This window comes from Pelmatolapia mariae, linkage group LG23, assembly GCF_036321145.2.
Source record: "Pelmatolapia mariae isolate MD_Pm_ZW linkage group LG23, Pm_UMD_F_2, whole genome shotgun sequence".
NCBI classification, from domain to species: domain Eukaryota; kingdom Metazoa; phylum Chordata; class Actinopteri; order Cichliformes; family Cichlidae; genus Pelmatolapia; species Pelmatolapia mariae.
This window is the reverse complement of record NC_086246.1, coordinates 46,008,662-46,022,650: the sequence shown is the minus strand read 5'-3', so window position 1 is coordinate 46,022,650 and position 13,989 is coordinate 46,008,662. Positions and strand designations below refer to the sequence as shown.

General features: G+C 35.8%; 2 protein-coding genes across 3 annotated transcripts; both read right to left on the bottom strand.

Annotated features, from left to right (window-relative positions):
• Positions 1–7,008: 7,008 nt before the first annotated feature.
• On the bottom strand, positions 7,009–8,672 carry LOC134620747 (granzyme B-like). Of its 2 annotated transcripts, none has more exons than XM_063467030.1 (5): positions 8,587–8,672; positions 8,324–8,483; positions 8,012–8,144; positions 7,640–7,867; positions 7,009–7,562 (listed from the first exon to the last, which is right to left on the bottom strand). In XM_063467030.1, the coding sequence occupies exons 1-5, from the start codon at positions 8,639–8,641 to the stop codon at positions 7,374–7,376; spliced, it is 765 nt and encodes a 254-aa protein (XP_063323100.1). In that variant the 5' UTR covers positions 8,642–8,672; the 3' UTR covers positions 7,009–7,373. The 2 variants fall into 2 exon arrangements, with proteins under 2 accessions (XP_063323100.1, XP_063323101.1); XM_063467031.1 differs by having other exon boundaries at positions 7,009–7,544.
• Positions 8,673–11,281: 2,609 nt separating this feature from the next.
• LOC134621277 (granzyme G-like) lies at positions 11,282–12,693 on the bottom strand. The gene is made up of 5 exons (XM_063467703.1): positions 12,636–12,693; positions 12,353–12,512; positions 11,960–12,092; positions 11,545–11,772; positions 11,282–11,449 (listed from the first exon to the last, which is right to left on the bottom strand). The coding sequence occupies exons 1-5, from the start codon at positions 12,691–12,693 to the stop codon at positions 11,282–11,284; spliced, it is 747 nt and encodes a 248-aa protein (XP_063323773.1).
• Between the last annotated feature and the right edge of the window lie 1,296 nt (positions 12,694–13,989).

Below are 13,989 nucleotides of genomic sequence, written 5' to 3'. Positions count from 1 at the left end.
GAGGATTCACACTAGAGCGCGTTTGCTGTCACATTTTACTTGTAGTGTGAACAAGCAGACAAAAAAATCGGATTTGATCAAAAAATCGGAATTGAGCATTAAGACCTGCAGTGTGAACGTAGCCATAGGGCTTTGGAGCGTGATGTCACGAGAGGGGGCGTGGCCAGGATTTTTGTTTGAGGCGCCATCTTCCTGGGCCAAACAAAGCTCAAGCGAAAGAGGAGCGAAAGCACACACATCAGCCATTGTTCGTACTTGCTATGTGGTCGGCTGTAATGTTCGATCGCACGACCGGCAAGGGAATAAGCTTGAGAATGGTATATCTTTTTATTCTTTCCCAACCTGGAAGCAACATGAGGGAGCTCATATAGCGGACCTTACCAAAAGAAGGCGTCTAGCCTGGATAGGGCTTTGGAGATGACGTCACGCCGCAAGGTATTGTGGGAGCGCGACGCCATTTTCCTGGGCCACAAATCAAAACAAACACACTGTGTCGGAAGGACGACTGCAAGAAACATGCTTAAAAGCAGCTCAAAAGAAAAAGGACGGTATAGAGACCGATTGCATCTGGAGGCGAAGCGATGGTACTTGCAAAAAATAGAGTGCATCGCAAATGTGGATCCGTATGAAATACGCCAGTGGAGTAGAGACCCAGATGACTTACCGCCATTGTCCTACCCCGATATCTTTACCTACCTTGTTTGTGGAGTCAGCGCATACACGGTGAACCCGTTTCGTAATTACAAATCGCTGGAGGCGCACATCCAGTTTACTAATGGCTGGGTGTAAGATTTGGCTATTTTCAAGCCGACAAACTGTGAGTACATCGTCATTCAAACCAAGGTAAGTCAGCTGGAGTGCGTCGTATAATAGCCATTGTCCACCCCCCACAACAATTAATGTTATACATTTATTAATGAATTGCAAAAATCTTGTTGTCATATTATGTGTCCATAATTATAAAGTAGATGCAAACCGCTACATTGATAATCCGGTTAGATATTACTTAAAACCCTTTGGTTGGGGCGGGGGTGGTGTTTACCTCCGACTAGTGCTCTTTGTTGTTGTTGTTGCGTTCGCCGTCTTTGATGGTCAGAATGTGAAGTTCGGATTTCGGAGTGCCCCATGTGTAGCATTGGTACCCAGTCTGGATTTGTTTGATCCATTTCATAGGCAGGTTTCCCTACAGTTGTGCAAAAGAATTAGCAAATCTTTACATAGCACGTATGTCTGCAAAGTCACTCAATACGATGTTTGTTTGCAATTTCTATAACCTCCGAGCGCATCAACAATAAAATTATTAAGCTATAAAGAGTGATATGAACATAAATTGAACTTACCGGAATGAAAATGTCTGGAGCACACCAACAGATATTTGGAGATGGAAGAGAACTGGATATCAGCTCATATCAGATATCAGATACGCTTGGCTTTAAAGGGTTAAAGTGCGTGTTTTACAGTTATAACAGAGAGGCAGGTAGTTCTGATTTGATGCTCTCTTTTTCAGAGGAGCTATAGTATCAAGAGTTGTACGAATTGAAGAAGTAAAACTATTAACACATATCTGCATTGTTACATGTAACGCTGTGTATAATGGCCTGTGGTGGTACAATGTCTGTATGGAAAAAAAAAATCTAGAGTAAATCTAGGCTCATAAAAAAAGATAAATGAAATCAGATAAAAAATAAATCAATTAAAAAAGCATAGAGTTAATGCTGAAGCTACATATAAACACAAAAACCAAAGTTTCTCCCCAGTTACATGTAAGTCCAACAACATGCTTTTATAACCAAGTGAATTTACTATACTGTACCAAAAGAGTCAGTGAGACTACCAAGCGGATATTGATATAAACAATCAGATACTCGTTCCGCTTCTTTTTATATGTTATAATGTTTCTCTTCTCTGCAGCTGGCCAATGGACCAGTAACAGCACATGCAAGAGTGGCCATCGGTCTCCAGTGATAATCAAAACTAAGCCTCTGGCAATGAAAGACAAACTAAGACTTTCAATAACAACTAGAAAACTTAAAACAACCTTACCGACAGCCACAGACAATGAAACATAATGCACTGCAATATACTACAGAGTAACCAGTTTAGTCCACACTTGTTTACACTCTCTCCTATTCTCACACACTATTAGAACATCATGACATTATTATAATACAATTTGTTATATAAAATGCTTTTTAATATAAAATAACCAAATAACCTCAGCAACATACATTGTTCAGGTCATTTAAAAAATCTACAGCAAGATTTAGGCGATTTAATGTAAGGTTTAAAGTTTCAGTGTATAAAATGCCACTTGCTGAGCAGTCCTTAACTTTGTAAAATAATCTTTCATCATCTTCTCATGCCCTCTCTCTCTTATCGTTCTCTGTTTCTGAGAATAGGTTTACCTCACTTTCACAATATTTCTTTCTCTTTTACTTATCTCTGTGGGAAATATAGCTTATGTAAAGATTGTAAAACTGCACAAAAACAGTTTGTGTTCATGGTGATATTTATTGTGTTTTTTGAAACATTGCTGTTGAGTTTACCTGCCATTTTAAAACCATAACTACTCTCTTGACATTTGCATATATGAATGTACAATAGTTATTATAAGGGAAAAAAATTGATTTAAATGAAGGTGTAAAAGATGTTTATTTTTATTTGGATTTATCTACGTTTTTTATTTCGGTTTGTTCCAGGTTTTCTGTAGCTTTGTATTGCTTGGTCACAAGTATATAAAATGCTCTTGCTAGATATTTCGTATCTAAATGTTACTTTCACGCATACAACACACCTAAACATTGCTGCATATCCAAAACATCTGCTGCCAGTGTCAAAGGGCCACACACCACAGGACAACAGAGGAAACTATTCAACACATTTTAAGGCACCAACTACATGCTGACTATACATGCAAATTTGTTTAGTGGTGTCCTCCACTGATCTCATTGTCGCTTGAATTTACATTTTTTTAGATTGTCAGGCTAAATGTGTATTTATACCTATGCTCCAATAAACATCCAATGTCCAAACATGGTGTGCTGCAATCTTTTCGACTTTAAGCTATTGAAGGGTCTTTAAACAATCATCGTAATGTTCCTCTTATAAGAATTTGCCCTACAACAAGACTACAAGGTAATAAATTACAACTGTAATAAATAGGAAGAATGAGATATGCAGTAGCTAGAGATTAAGCCACTGTCACAGCAGAGTAGCCGTTGTGTTTATGGAGCAGACCCAAGTGCAGACACGGGAGAGATGAACTGAGGTTTAAACAAAAAGCAAGCCTTTATTATGACTGATACAAAAAACCCCAGAAAAACAAGGCAAGGCGAAACTAAACCAAAACCTAAATAGGGAATGAACTAAACTAACTATGAAAACAATGACACGAGAACATAACATGAAAACTGAACAGGAGCATGTAAAACCTTGAATGTGAAGAAACCTGAGCATGAACATGAACATGAACATTTGAAAGCAAGACTCTGTGGCCTGACGTGACCTGACATGGAGACAACAGGCGACTCGACAAAGGACAGACTTAGACAGAGGAGTTTAAAGACACCTAAGGGAAATGAGGGAAGTGGAAACACCTGGGGAACACACACACATGCACATAGAGAGAGTAGCAAGACATAGAAGGGCGAGACACAAGAGCAACCTACATAGACAAAGACACATGAAGAAACATAAACCAGACTAAAACTCAACTAAGACAAACTAATAATAATACCAGAACTTAACATTATTTCATTAGTAATCAAAAATACAAAATAACTCAACTACACGCTTAACTAAGAGTAACACATGAATCTTAAGTAAGAAAGAAAAACAACACAAAATAAACTCGAGACTCCGGGTCACAGCCCCAGCCCCTGACAGACATAAATCATAATAAATCAAAATTTCAGTCATTCAGTATAAATTATGGTATGATAATAATGAAAGTCATTCTATCACAGTATCGAAAGACTTATGACTGTACTTGACATTATCACTATTGCTATTTATGATGAGAGAGAGAATATAATACATGTCATTTCACTGGAAATAATGGCACATGCTGTTAGTATCCATATGAAGCTTTGTCAGCATTTAAATGTAAGTTCAGATCATACATATTTGCTTAGAAAGCTCATAAATGAAAAGACAACTGAAACAGTACAGCCAAGGTGCATCAATGCAATTTCTTCACAAGGAGGCAGTGCTGTCTTTATGTGTCTGAACTCATGTTTAAAAAAATCTAACTTGCAGTACAGGATTTCTCTTGTTCCACTTCAGCCATATAGAGTACATCAGTAATAACTGCTAAGTTCTTAATGAGAAGAAAGCTGCAGTTTAGACTTTAAGTCAGTAGTGGACCTCTTCTTAATGAAGCAATGCTTGTTCTTCACTAGGAAACAATGTTGTGCATACATAGAGAAGCATACATGCCTGGATGTGCTGAGAAAATGCAGTTTATTGTTTAAAAATCTGGTTCAAAGCAAACTGTGGATTCTTTGTTCTCTGCTAGTCTCAAAGAAGATGCACAGTGCAGTAATTTATTATATATCATATATAAAAGCAGGCTGAAAAACATGGCCTCTACAAAACAAGAGATAAACAGCATTAAGTCATGACAGTTATATGCTTTGGTTTAAGTCTAGTTATAAAAATCACGTGCAATCAATAAATATAAACATTAGCAATGTTGGATTTTGCACGTAGTGTTGCTTAAAAAAAATGGCATTGTTTGTTTGTCCATGGTGATTTAAAAGAAATGCATATGATGTGCATGTTAACATGGGCAGCTGTCGTTCAGGTGGTACTCTGGGTTGTCTACCAAATTGAAGGTTGGTGGTTTAATTCCCACATACTCCAGTCTGCATCTATAAGAATCGTTGGATAAGATGCTGAAAGTTGTATCCATTGCACCTGTGAGTGTGAATGTGATTGCTGGACAAGGTGCACTGGTATTAAAAAAAAAAAAAAAACCCTGTGTGCTCAGATAGAGTAGAATGTGTTTGTTTGGTTTGGAATTACGAGAAAAAAAATGGGGTGGGGGTGAGGGACTAAGAATAAATAATTACTAATAATTACACAACAAAATTATGAGTAAGAATTTCTGGCACCATCCTTCTGTGTGTTTGTGGGGTTTTCTTATATGATTTGCACCTACAGCAACAAAGATGAGTGTAAGGTGGTGGTGAGATCACAACTGAAATACTAAAGAGCAGCGGTGCGCATACTGCCTGTTTCAGTCTTTGAATGTTTATTTGTAAGATGTGACTGTGCACTGCATGAGCCATGACGTGGCTTTGAACCACAGTCAATAGGACGTCAGCAGTCCTAAATATCATTGTAAGTGTTAAATATTTAGTTTCATTAAATTACATTTTGTTTTATTTAGAGTGACTTTATAATCTTAACCACTGAAAGATGCTTTGTTTAAAAGATAAGGCAGTTAGTTTCACCAGTGATGTACGTTTGACCTTCAGGAATATGATGATTAAACTTTTAAAGCTACGGGGAAATTACTCAATGTACTTTCCTTGAAGGGATGCACTAATTTAGTAATACTCTGGTAATTATGAAACAGCGAGATACTATACTGCACCCTGACTACTTCCTCTTTGTAGATAATCAACAATGACTGATTACTGCTTTATGCTGTTCAGTGTTTGAAGCAAAGGTATCATCACCTAAGTTTTCAGTAATCTAGTGTTGTAAGTGTCACATAAATAAAAATGAATTTAATTATTTGAAAAAAATTAAAACATAATGATTTATTAATTTAGTAATAAGAAGACAATTTAACTGGGGAGAAAGGTATCATTGATTCATCTATTTATACATTTATTTTGGGCCACCTTTGCTTTAGTACCTTCTTCTTCGTACTATATGCTTAAGGTGTTTCACATTTATTTTGGTGCATCAGTGCAGGATTTTAGCTGCAGCTTGTTTGTTTACATCTTCTGTATCTCAGTATTGCTTGGCTACGTGCAAAGATATGTTAAATAGGATCTTTAGATTAATGTCAGAGACAATTTCCTCTGCTTCAGTTGTGAAAAAAACAGGATGTAGTTTCTGATAATCTATCACTTTAAAAAAAAATGCTTATGGTCTGTTTAAGCAAACCAAGAGAACCAACAATCAGCCTAAACCACTAACTATAAAACCACTGCTGGGTGAAATGAATTACACAGATTATCCTTTTGTTAATTAATGTTCTGCTCTGTTTCTGTCTTTGGAAACTTTGAGGTGTACCACCCTCTTAAACATTGTTACAGACTGCTAAAATAAAAATACCTCCAAGCCTTGAAGTCGACTGATTCGCTTTAAGAGTAACTATGTCTTTTAATAAAGTCTCTCTCGTTAACACCTTGGATCTAACAAAGGATTCCACTAACTGTGGGATTCTCCCTTCACTTTGGGTTCTTCCTGCATGAATGCTCCCACCCAACTTCCTGAATAAAGTGTGAAGCAGACATGCTAAAAACCCAGTGGCACCAAAGCATTATACAATAAAACAATGTGACCAATACACAAATAAAATAAACTCCAATACAGAGTCAATTGTAAAGAGACTTCCACATTTGTTTAGTGAATGGGATAGAATTAATGTCTGTGAAGGTTCTCAGTCATCCAGGTCATTGTAGTTCAAGGAACTTGGAAAGAAAAGCGTCTGGACTTCTTTAAGTTGCTTGAAGACATTTCACCTCTCATCCAAGAAGCTTCTTCAGTTCTAGGGTCAAATGGTGGAGAGTCCCAGATTTAAACCCTGTGGGAGTAACCCCCTGAGAGGGACAATGGACCCCCTAGGGGGTCTTTTCTTTCCAAGATTTCCAAGATTCTACTGGTTTCAGGTCTTCCAAAACCGAATAAGTTTAAAGCTCGCAAATAGAAGGACAGTTGCAACTCTGAATTCAAGATAAGAGCACTATTTTTCACAAGGAGGAAATGCTGTCTTTTTATTTGAAAGAACTGCACACATATAATGAGAGACAGTCAGAATTTATTATTTGAAAAAATATGGCACATATAACAAATTTAAATGTAATCAAACACACTATCAAATGTCAATTGAAATTACACCTTATGCACCGCTACAGTTATAATTTTAGATTTAGAGTTATATTTAATCTGTGTGGAATGAACGAGTTGTTGCAAATACAAATTTAGAAATTCCTTTTAGAACCTTATAAAAACTTTGACACTCTCATTTTTTCTGACAAAGCTTTTGCTGTGGAGACATCAAAGTGAATTATATTCTATTTAGATCTGTCCAAAGCCAGCAAGCCCAAACTTAGCATTAGCATTGCAGTGATCAATTTTCAAACACAAACAGCAAAAGTAAAAGATGAAATTTAAACAACCTGCCTTCATAAGCGTTACATCTTTATCATGGCATTTCTAACGTTCGAAAAAAAAATCCAGTTTCCGGAGTCAGGAATCTTCGAGTATCTATAGATATCTGAGCCACCTGAGTGTGGTGTGACTGCACTGGACACCACCCCAAATGCCTTTCCATCTTCACACACCAATGGACCACCAGAGTCTCCCTGAAAGTATATACACACCTGATGCTTAAAGTGAATAGTAAAGTTATTACCATAAAGTTTGATTGTCCACATGATATTTAAAGAAATGTATGTACCTCAGCTGGACCTGTGTCTCCCTGAGAGCAGTAGAAGTTTTCTATAGCACATTTTTTATTGTCAATCAGTGTAACACTGATTTCCATGAGTGTGGGAGACATATATTTACTATTTTTGTCTGTTCGCCCCCAGCCAGCGAGTATACAAGATTTTGGCAAAGTACCATTATCACGGCTTGCCAGGGGAATAGGTTTCACATTTTCATTGAAGTTTGCCTTGGTGCTCAACTTAAGGAAAAAAGACAGATATCAAAATATGATTTTTTTACAGCATTTTGCAATACAAATGAATGAAGTAAATTAAAAAAGATATTATAATAAAAGAAAAATGCAAATGGAAAACATATATTTTCTGTGTGATGACATTCTTACCTTTAGAAGCATTACATCATTCTCAAAGGAAATTGTGTTGAACTGTTCATGTGGAAATGCTTCTTCCACAGATATGCGTTGTATTTCTTTACTTGAATGCACATTGTGAAGTCCGAGTATGACTATGTAAGACCTGAAATGATAAAAAAAATTGAATAGGCACAATTGCTGACATCGTGATACATATAGATACTATTTATGTACAAATGTTTATGCATGAGCCTTAATTTTATTATGGATAAGAATTTATGTCAGGGTCTCCATGAACTATGAGTTTTTGGCCTCATAATTAAATACATTTATGAAACTCACTTGGCGTGACAGTGGGCAGCAGTCATCACAAAATCCTCATTCAGAAGGAAGCCACCGCAGTACTTTTTTTGACCATCTGACATGTACCTCTCCAAAAGCACCATGTATGGCCTGCTATGTGGCACAGCCTCATGGCCTCCAGTGATCTTTCCCGAGTAAACTGGGAGACGAAAAGAAAAATACCCAGTTAAATAGATCCATCATCATGCATTGTCTGTGTAATGCTATAAAATGCAAGCCATAAAAAAAAACACGACACCTACCTTGATCTTCAAGAGTCAGCACAAGTATAAGTAAGGCCAGGAAGTGGACAGACATGGTGAGGTCACAATTCTACTGAATTTCTGAAGAGCAGTGGCATCAGTCACAGTCAGTTTTCGTATTTAAATGCTTCTTCATATCAGTAAGAGCAGGAAGTTTTTTTGGTTTTTTTTGAGTAGTTTGCACAAGCAAATGATGTAGCTTTAAACCAGAAATGTTCAAAACCTCCAGAAAGCTGTATTTTGACAAGTCAACAAATGAATTTTTATATAAAGTGTAATTTTATAACGAAGTAGTGTATTTATCATATTCTATGTAAGCATGTGTTTTGCATAGTTAGTTTGTAAAGTGATCGTATCTTTACAGAAGGAAACTATGACCGTGGTAAGAATGTGTGGCCACAGATATAAAACACAGACAGACAGAGATTCTTAAGTATTAATTTCTTATATATTTTACAGATTTTTCAAGTCATGACTTTTAATCAGTAAGTTATTCCTCTACCTGTTCACTTTTTATACAAAAAAAGAAATTCTCATATCAGTAAAGAGAGGTCATTTGGAAAAACTGGACTGAATATTATTTATTGAGATGATCGTCAGCAGAGTCACAAATGTGTGTAGTATTCTGATGTCCTCTTTGGATTACCTTCTTACATTTTCATCTTTTGCACTAAGAGTTGAAAGTGGAGAGGACAACACGGGTGCTGCACCACGAGCTGGGGATTAAAGTTTGAGGTTTTCACATCATCACCACGGGGAGCTACTGTGTGAAGATTGTGTACTAAACTGTTGCAACTTCCATTCACTTTAGATAAATTCACTATCTCATCTAAAAAGTAGACCTGCATTCGAGTCCGCTCCTTCCACACTCTGACAGCTAGGCAGCTAATATGCATATACAATACCACCTTTATTTATAAAGCACTTTAAAATAAACCAGGGTTCACAAAGTGCTATACATATAAAAATAGAATAAACAGAAAATAAAATCAAACATGGTAAAAAAAAAAAAAAAAAAATTTAAATAGAAAAATAGAGTCAACATCTCAAAATGTGCCAGAGGCTTTAGCAAATAAATACGTTTTAAGAAGAGTCTTAAACTCAGAGAGAGAGAAGAGGTCTGCCTAATCTGTAAAGGCAGATCATTCCACAACTTTGAAGCAACTACAGGGAAAACACGGTCACCTCTAAATTTATGCTTGGTTTTTTGCAACTTAAGGAGCTGCTGGATGGCAGATCTAAGGGAGCAGGTAAACATGGCTGTATTAGCTCAGAAAATACAAGCACTTTGGTGATACTGCCATGGAAAAACTCCCTTTTAACAGGATGAAACCTGTGGCAGAACCAGGCTCAGGGAGGGCAGCTATCTGGCCCGACCGTTTGGGGGTGATGATGAGAGGATGACAGGACAAAGACACACTATTGAAGAGAGCTAGAGATTAATAATAACTAATGATTAGATGCAAAGTGGCGTGTACACACAGTGAGTGAAAAAAAAAGTGAGTGAAGAAGAAACACTCAGTGCATCACGAGACACCCCAAGCAGCCCAATGTGTGCAAATACATTTTTTTTTAAAAAACGATGTCTATGCAACTTTTGAATTTAGGATATGAACTAGTTAAATGGTTATCATAATTTATTAATTTAATTATAACATTTATTCTATACCAAAACTAAAACTCAAAATACAGTGTGATAAAGATAATACGATATGGTTTTAATATTTTTAATACAAATGCCTTTTGTGTTCCATACCATATTAGGCCTGATTTAAGCCTTATATTTAAGTCTTATATCAGGCCTAAAATGTGTGTAGTTTGGATCATTACTGTTGCAGATGATGTATCACTGCTGATCAACAAAAGGGTTATTCTGTCCTAACATTAGTAATTTAATAATTTAGACAAGTCTTGGCTTGTTGATTTTTTAATATTTTAATAAAATTCCTATACAATTGTCTGTGTGAATTTAAAAAAAAAAAAAAAACCCATCATGTTCAGTGTTGCATTTCCTTACTTACAAAGTATTCAAGGACATTTCAGTTCTACTACACAAAAAATATATATATATATAATGGAATTATTTTAATTTACTTTAACCAACTCTGGAGTGGTAATAAATTACTTTATTTGATAATTAAATGTATTTAATGCCAAAATGATTTGAGTTTTAATTGGAAATGACACCATATGCTCTCAGTGTCACTTCTCCACTTTGTCAGTTACTTATAAAATAACGTTATTGGTCTTGCATAGTCAGTTAGTTTTAAAACCCGTAAATGAAAAGGCATTTATGACTCTGAATTCAAGAAATGAGTGGTGAGCCTTTTCTGTAATGTAATAGTACCTGTTTTACACAAGGAGGCAGTGTTGTCTTTTTATTTGAATTAATTAAATTAAAAAAAGATTACACCACACACACATGCGGAGAGAATGCCAGAATTTAATGTTTAATATATGGTACTTGGAAAAAAAAATTAGATTTCAAGTCATAATTAATCTGTGTGCAAATATAACTTTTTGGAAATGCAAATGTAACTTTTTTTTTTTCCTTTTTTTCCTGCAGTAAACTATATTCTATCTAAATACCCCCAAAGCCAACAAAACCATACTCACATTAGCATTGCAATGATCAGTTTTGATCACAAACAGTGAAACCAAATTTTGTGGTTTAAACAACCCGCTTTCACAAGCATTACACCTTTATCATGGCATTTCCAATGGTTGAAAATATCCAGTTTCTAGAGTCAGGAATCTTCGAGTATCTATAGATATCTGAGCCACCTGAGTGTGGTGTGACTGCACTGGACACCACCCCAAATGCCTTTCCATCTTCACACACCAATGGCCCACCAGAGTCTCCCTGAAAGTATATACACACACAGCGCTTAAAGTGAATAGTGAAGTTATTACCATAAAGTTTGATTGTCCATTGGATAATTAAAGAAATGTATGTACCTCAGCTGGACCTGTGTCTCCCTGAGAGCAATAGAAGTTTTCCATAGTACATTTTTCATTGTCAATCAGTGTAACACTGGTTTCCATGAGTGTGGGAGATATATATTTACTATTTTTGTCTGTTCGCCCCCAGCCAGCGAGTATACAAGATTTTGGCAAAGTACCATTATCATGGCTCGCCAGAGGAATAGCTGTCACATTCTCATTGAAATTTGCCTTGGTGCGCAACTTTAGAAAAGAGAAAGATATATACATGAAAATTAAAATATGGGATTTTTGTTGTTTTCTTTCAGTGCAGATTTACTAAAACAAAATTCTCAATATAATTACATAATGAGGTAAATATATGTATTTTCATAAACAAACAATGCTAATAGTAAATAAATATGTAATTTCTGTGTGATGATATTCTTACCTTCAAAAGCATTACATCATTCACATAAGAAGTGTCATTGAAGTGTTTATGTGGAAATGCTTGTTCCACAGATATGTATTGTATTTCACTGTTTGAATTCACATTGTGAGCTCCTAGTAAGACTTTGTAAGACCTGAAATAAAAAAATAAAATATGTGAAAATATCATTTATGAATGAAATTATTACTGTTTCTGTCAGGATATTATACTCAGAAAACAAACATTACTAATCACTGTAGTTGACATTATCGTGGCACACATAGATATTACTTATTAATGTGTTTTGAAATTTTAAATGCGTCTTCTTAGTTTTATTATGGATAAAAATTTATGTCAGAGACCCAGACTTTGGTGTCGTCTCAGTTGATAGGTAAATACATTTATGAAACTCACTTGGCGTGACAGTGGGCAGCAGTCATCACAAAATCCTCATTCAGAAGGAAGCCACCGCAGTACTTTTTTTGACCATCTGACATGTTCCTCTCCAAAAGCACCATGTATGGCCTGCTATGTGGCACAGCCTCATGGCCTCCCATGATCTTTGCCGAGTAAACTGGGAGAAGAAAAGAAAAATACCCAGTTAAATAGATCCATCATCATGCATTGTCTGTAAAATGCAAGCCCTCATGTCTGTAATGGTCCAAATAGAAAAAAATAAGTTATAAACACCACATACCTTGATCATCATGAGTCAGGACAAGTATGAGTATGGCCAGTATACAGTGTACAGACATGGTGAGATGACAATTCAGCTTAGTTACTGAAGAGCAGTGGCACAGATCATGCACAGTTTCTGTCTTTAAATACTTCCTTGTATCAGTGAGAGGATGACGTATCTGAGTAATTTGCATATGCAAATAATGTGGGTTTGAACCACGCTGTTTAACATCTCAAGAACCTGAGAAAAGTTGTATTTTCATAAAAGAACAGATGAGCTTTTATACAATGTGTAATTCAATAATTAATGTAGCTATATCGTGTCATATTGATGTAGGGCATGCATTTTGCATTGTTAGTATTTAAAGTGACTCATTTTAGCTGAAGCAAACTATGACTGTGGTGGGAATGTATTGCAAAAAATAAGGAAAGTTTCATAATTAGTTATAACTTGTTACCTTATTTTGTAGCTTTTGTAGACTTTTATTAACTTTCTATCACAAATAATTTCACCTGAGTTCTCATTTCCATAAACTTGAATTCAAGAAAATCACCTCATAAGTATGTGACCACAGGTTAACTTGTAATTGAGTTAAATGGAGCTTGTATATGAATAACATCAGTATAGTGATCTATCAATGGTAATAATTTAGCCACGGATGCCTCTGTGGTAATACCCAAAGCAGTGAAGCTCTCTATTCACATTTTATATTCAATGCCATGCCTTTCTCAGAGGAGCCTCAGTGTTAGTCACGCAACCTCAAAAGTAACATTACTCTGATGTTATCATGTCATAAGAAAGTGCATAAAAATAGGATTTGTTTGAAAGTGTGGTCCGTGGAACTTGAACTGAAATGTGACCCTTGAGCTACCAGAGGAATGAACAAGTCAGTAGCATAGCGTGCAAGAGGAAAGGAGATCAGCTAGCAGACGTATTTTTGTAAGCCAGCATAGTGAAGAAAGATTTTTTTGTATGCCACACTTTATAAGATAAATGTATGTGTTATATATGTAAAATGCAATTTGTGTGTCTATTTATAGCATGTGGGTTTAACAGATACAGAAAATGCACTCAGTGCTTCAAGTAAATGATTCAGTATCAAACATCAGAATAAACTTCAGCAACAAACAGATTTGAAAAGATTAAAACAGCAATAATTATAACTACTTTCTTTTTCACAGTGTGGTCAAGCCTAAAAGTATGCAGCTTACTGACCACATTGTGCTGACAAGTCTGTTACATCACTTCCTCAGTCTAGACTCAAGTATGTCCGTCTTATATCTTGGCCATAAATGTTATTGTCATTGTTTTGAATGATGCACAAAAAGGTTTTAATGTGTTGGGAAAAAAGAGAAGATGTGGGAAGATGAGA

Excerpts from the sequence above, each read along its gene's own strand:
- LOC134620747 (XM_063467030.1), bottom strand. The coding sequence starts at position 8,641 with ATGTCTGTCCACTTCCTGGCCTTACTTATACTTGTGCTGACTCTTGAA. Across the intron at positions 7,868-8,011 it reads ATGATGTAATGCTTCTAAAG|TTGAGCACCAAGGCAAACTT; the intron begins GTAAGAATGTCA and ends TTTTTCCTTAAG. Across the intron at positions 7,563-7,639 it reads GAGACACAGGTCCAGCTGAG|GTGTGTATATACTTTCAGGG; the intron begins GTACATACATTT and ends TTTAAGCATCAG.
- LOC134621277 (XM_063467703.1), bottom strand. The coding sequence starts at position 12,693 with ATGTCTGTACACTGTATACTGGCCATACTCATACTTGTCCTGACTCAT. Across the intron at positions 12,093-12,352 it reads GCTGCCCACTGTCACGCCAA|GTCTTACAAAGTCTTACTAG; the intron begins GTGAGTTTCATA and ends TTTTTATTTCAG. Across the intron at positions 11,773-11,959 it reads ATGATGTAATGCTTTTGAAG|TTGCGCACCAAGGCAAATTT; the intron begins GTAAGAATATCA and ends TCTTTTCTAAAG.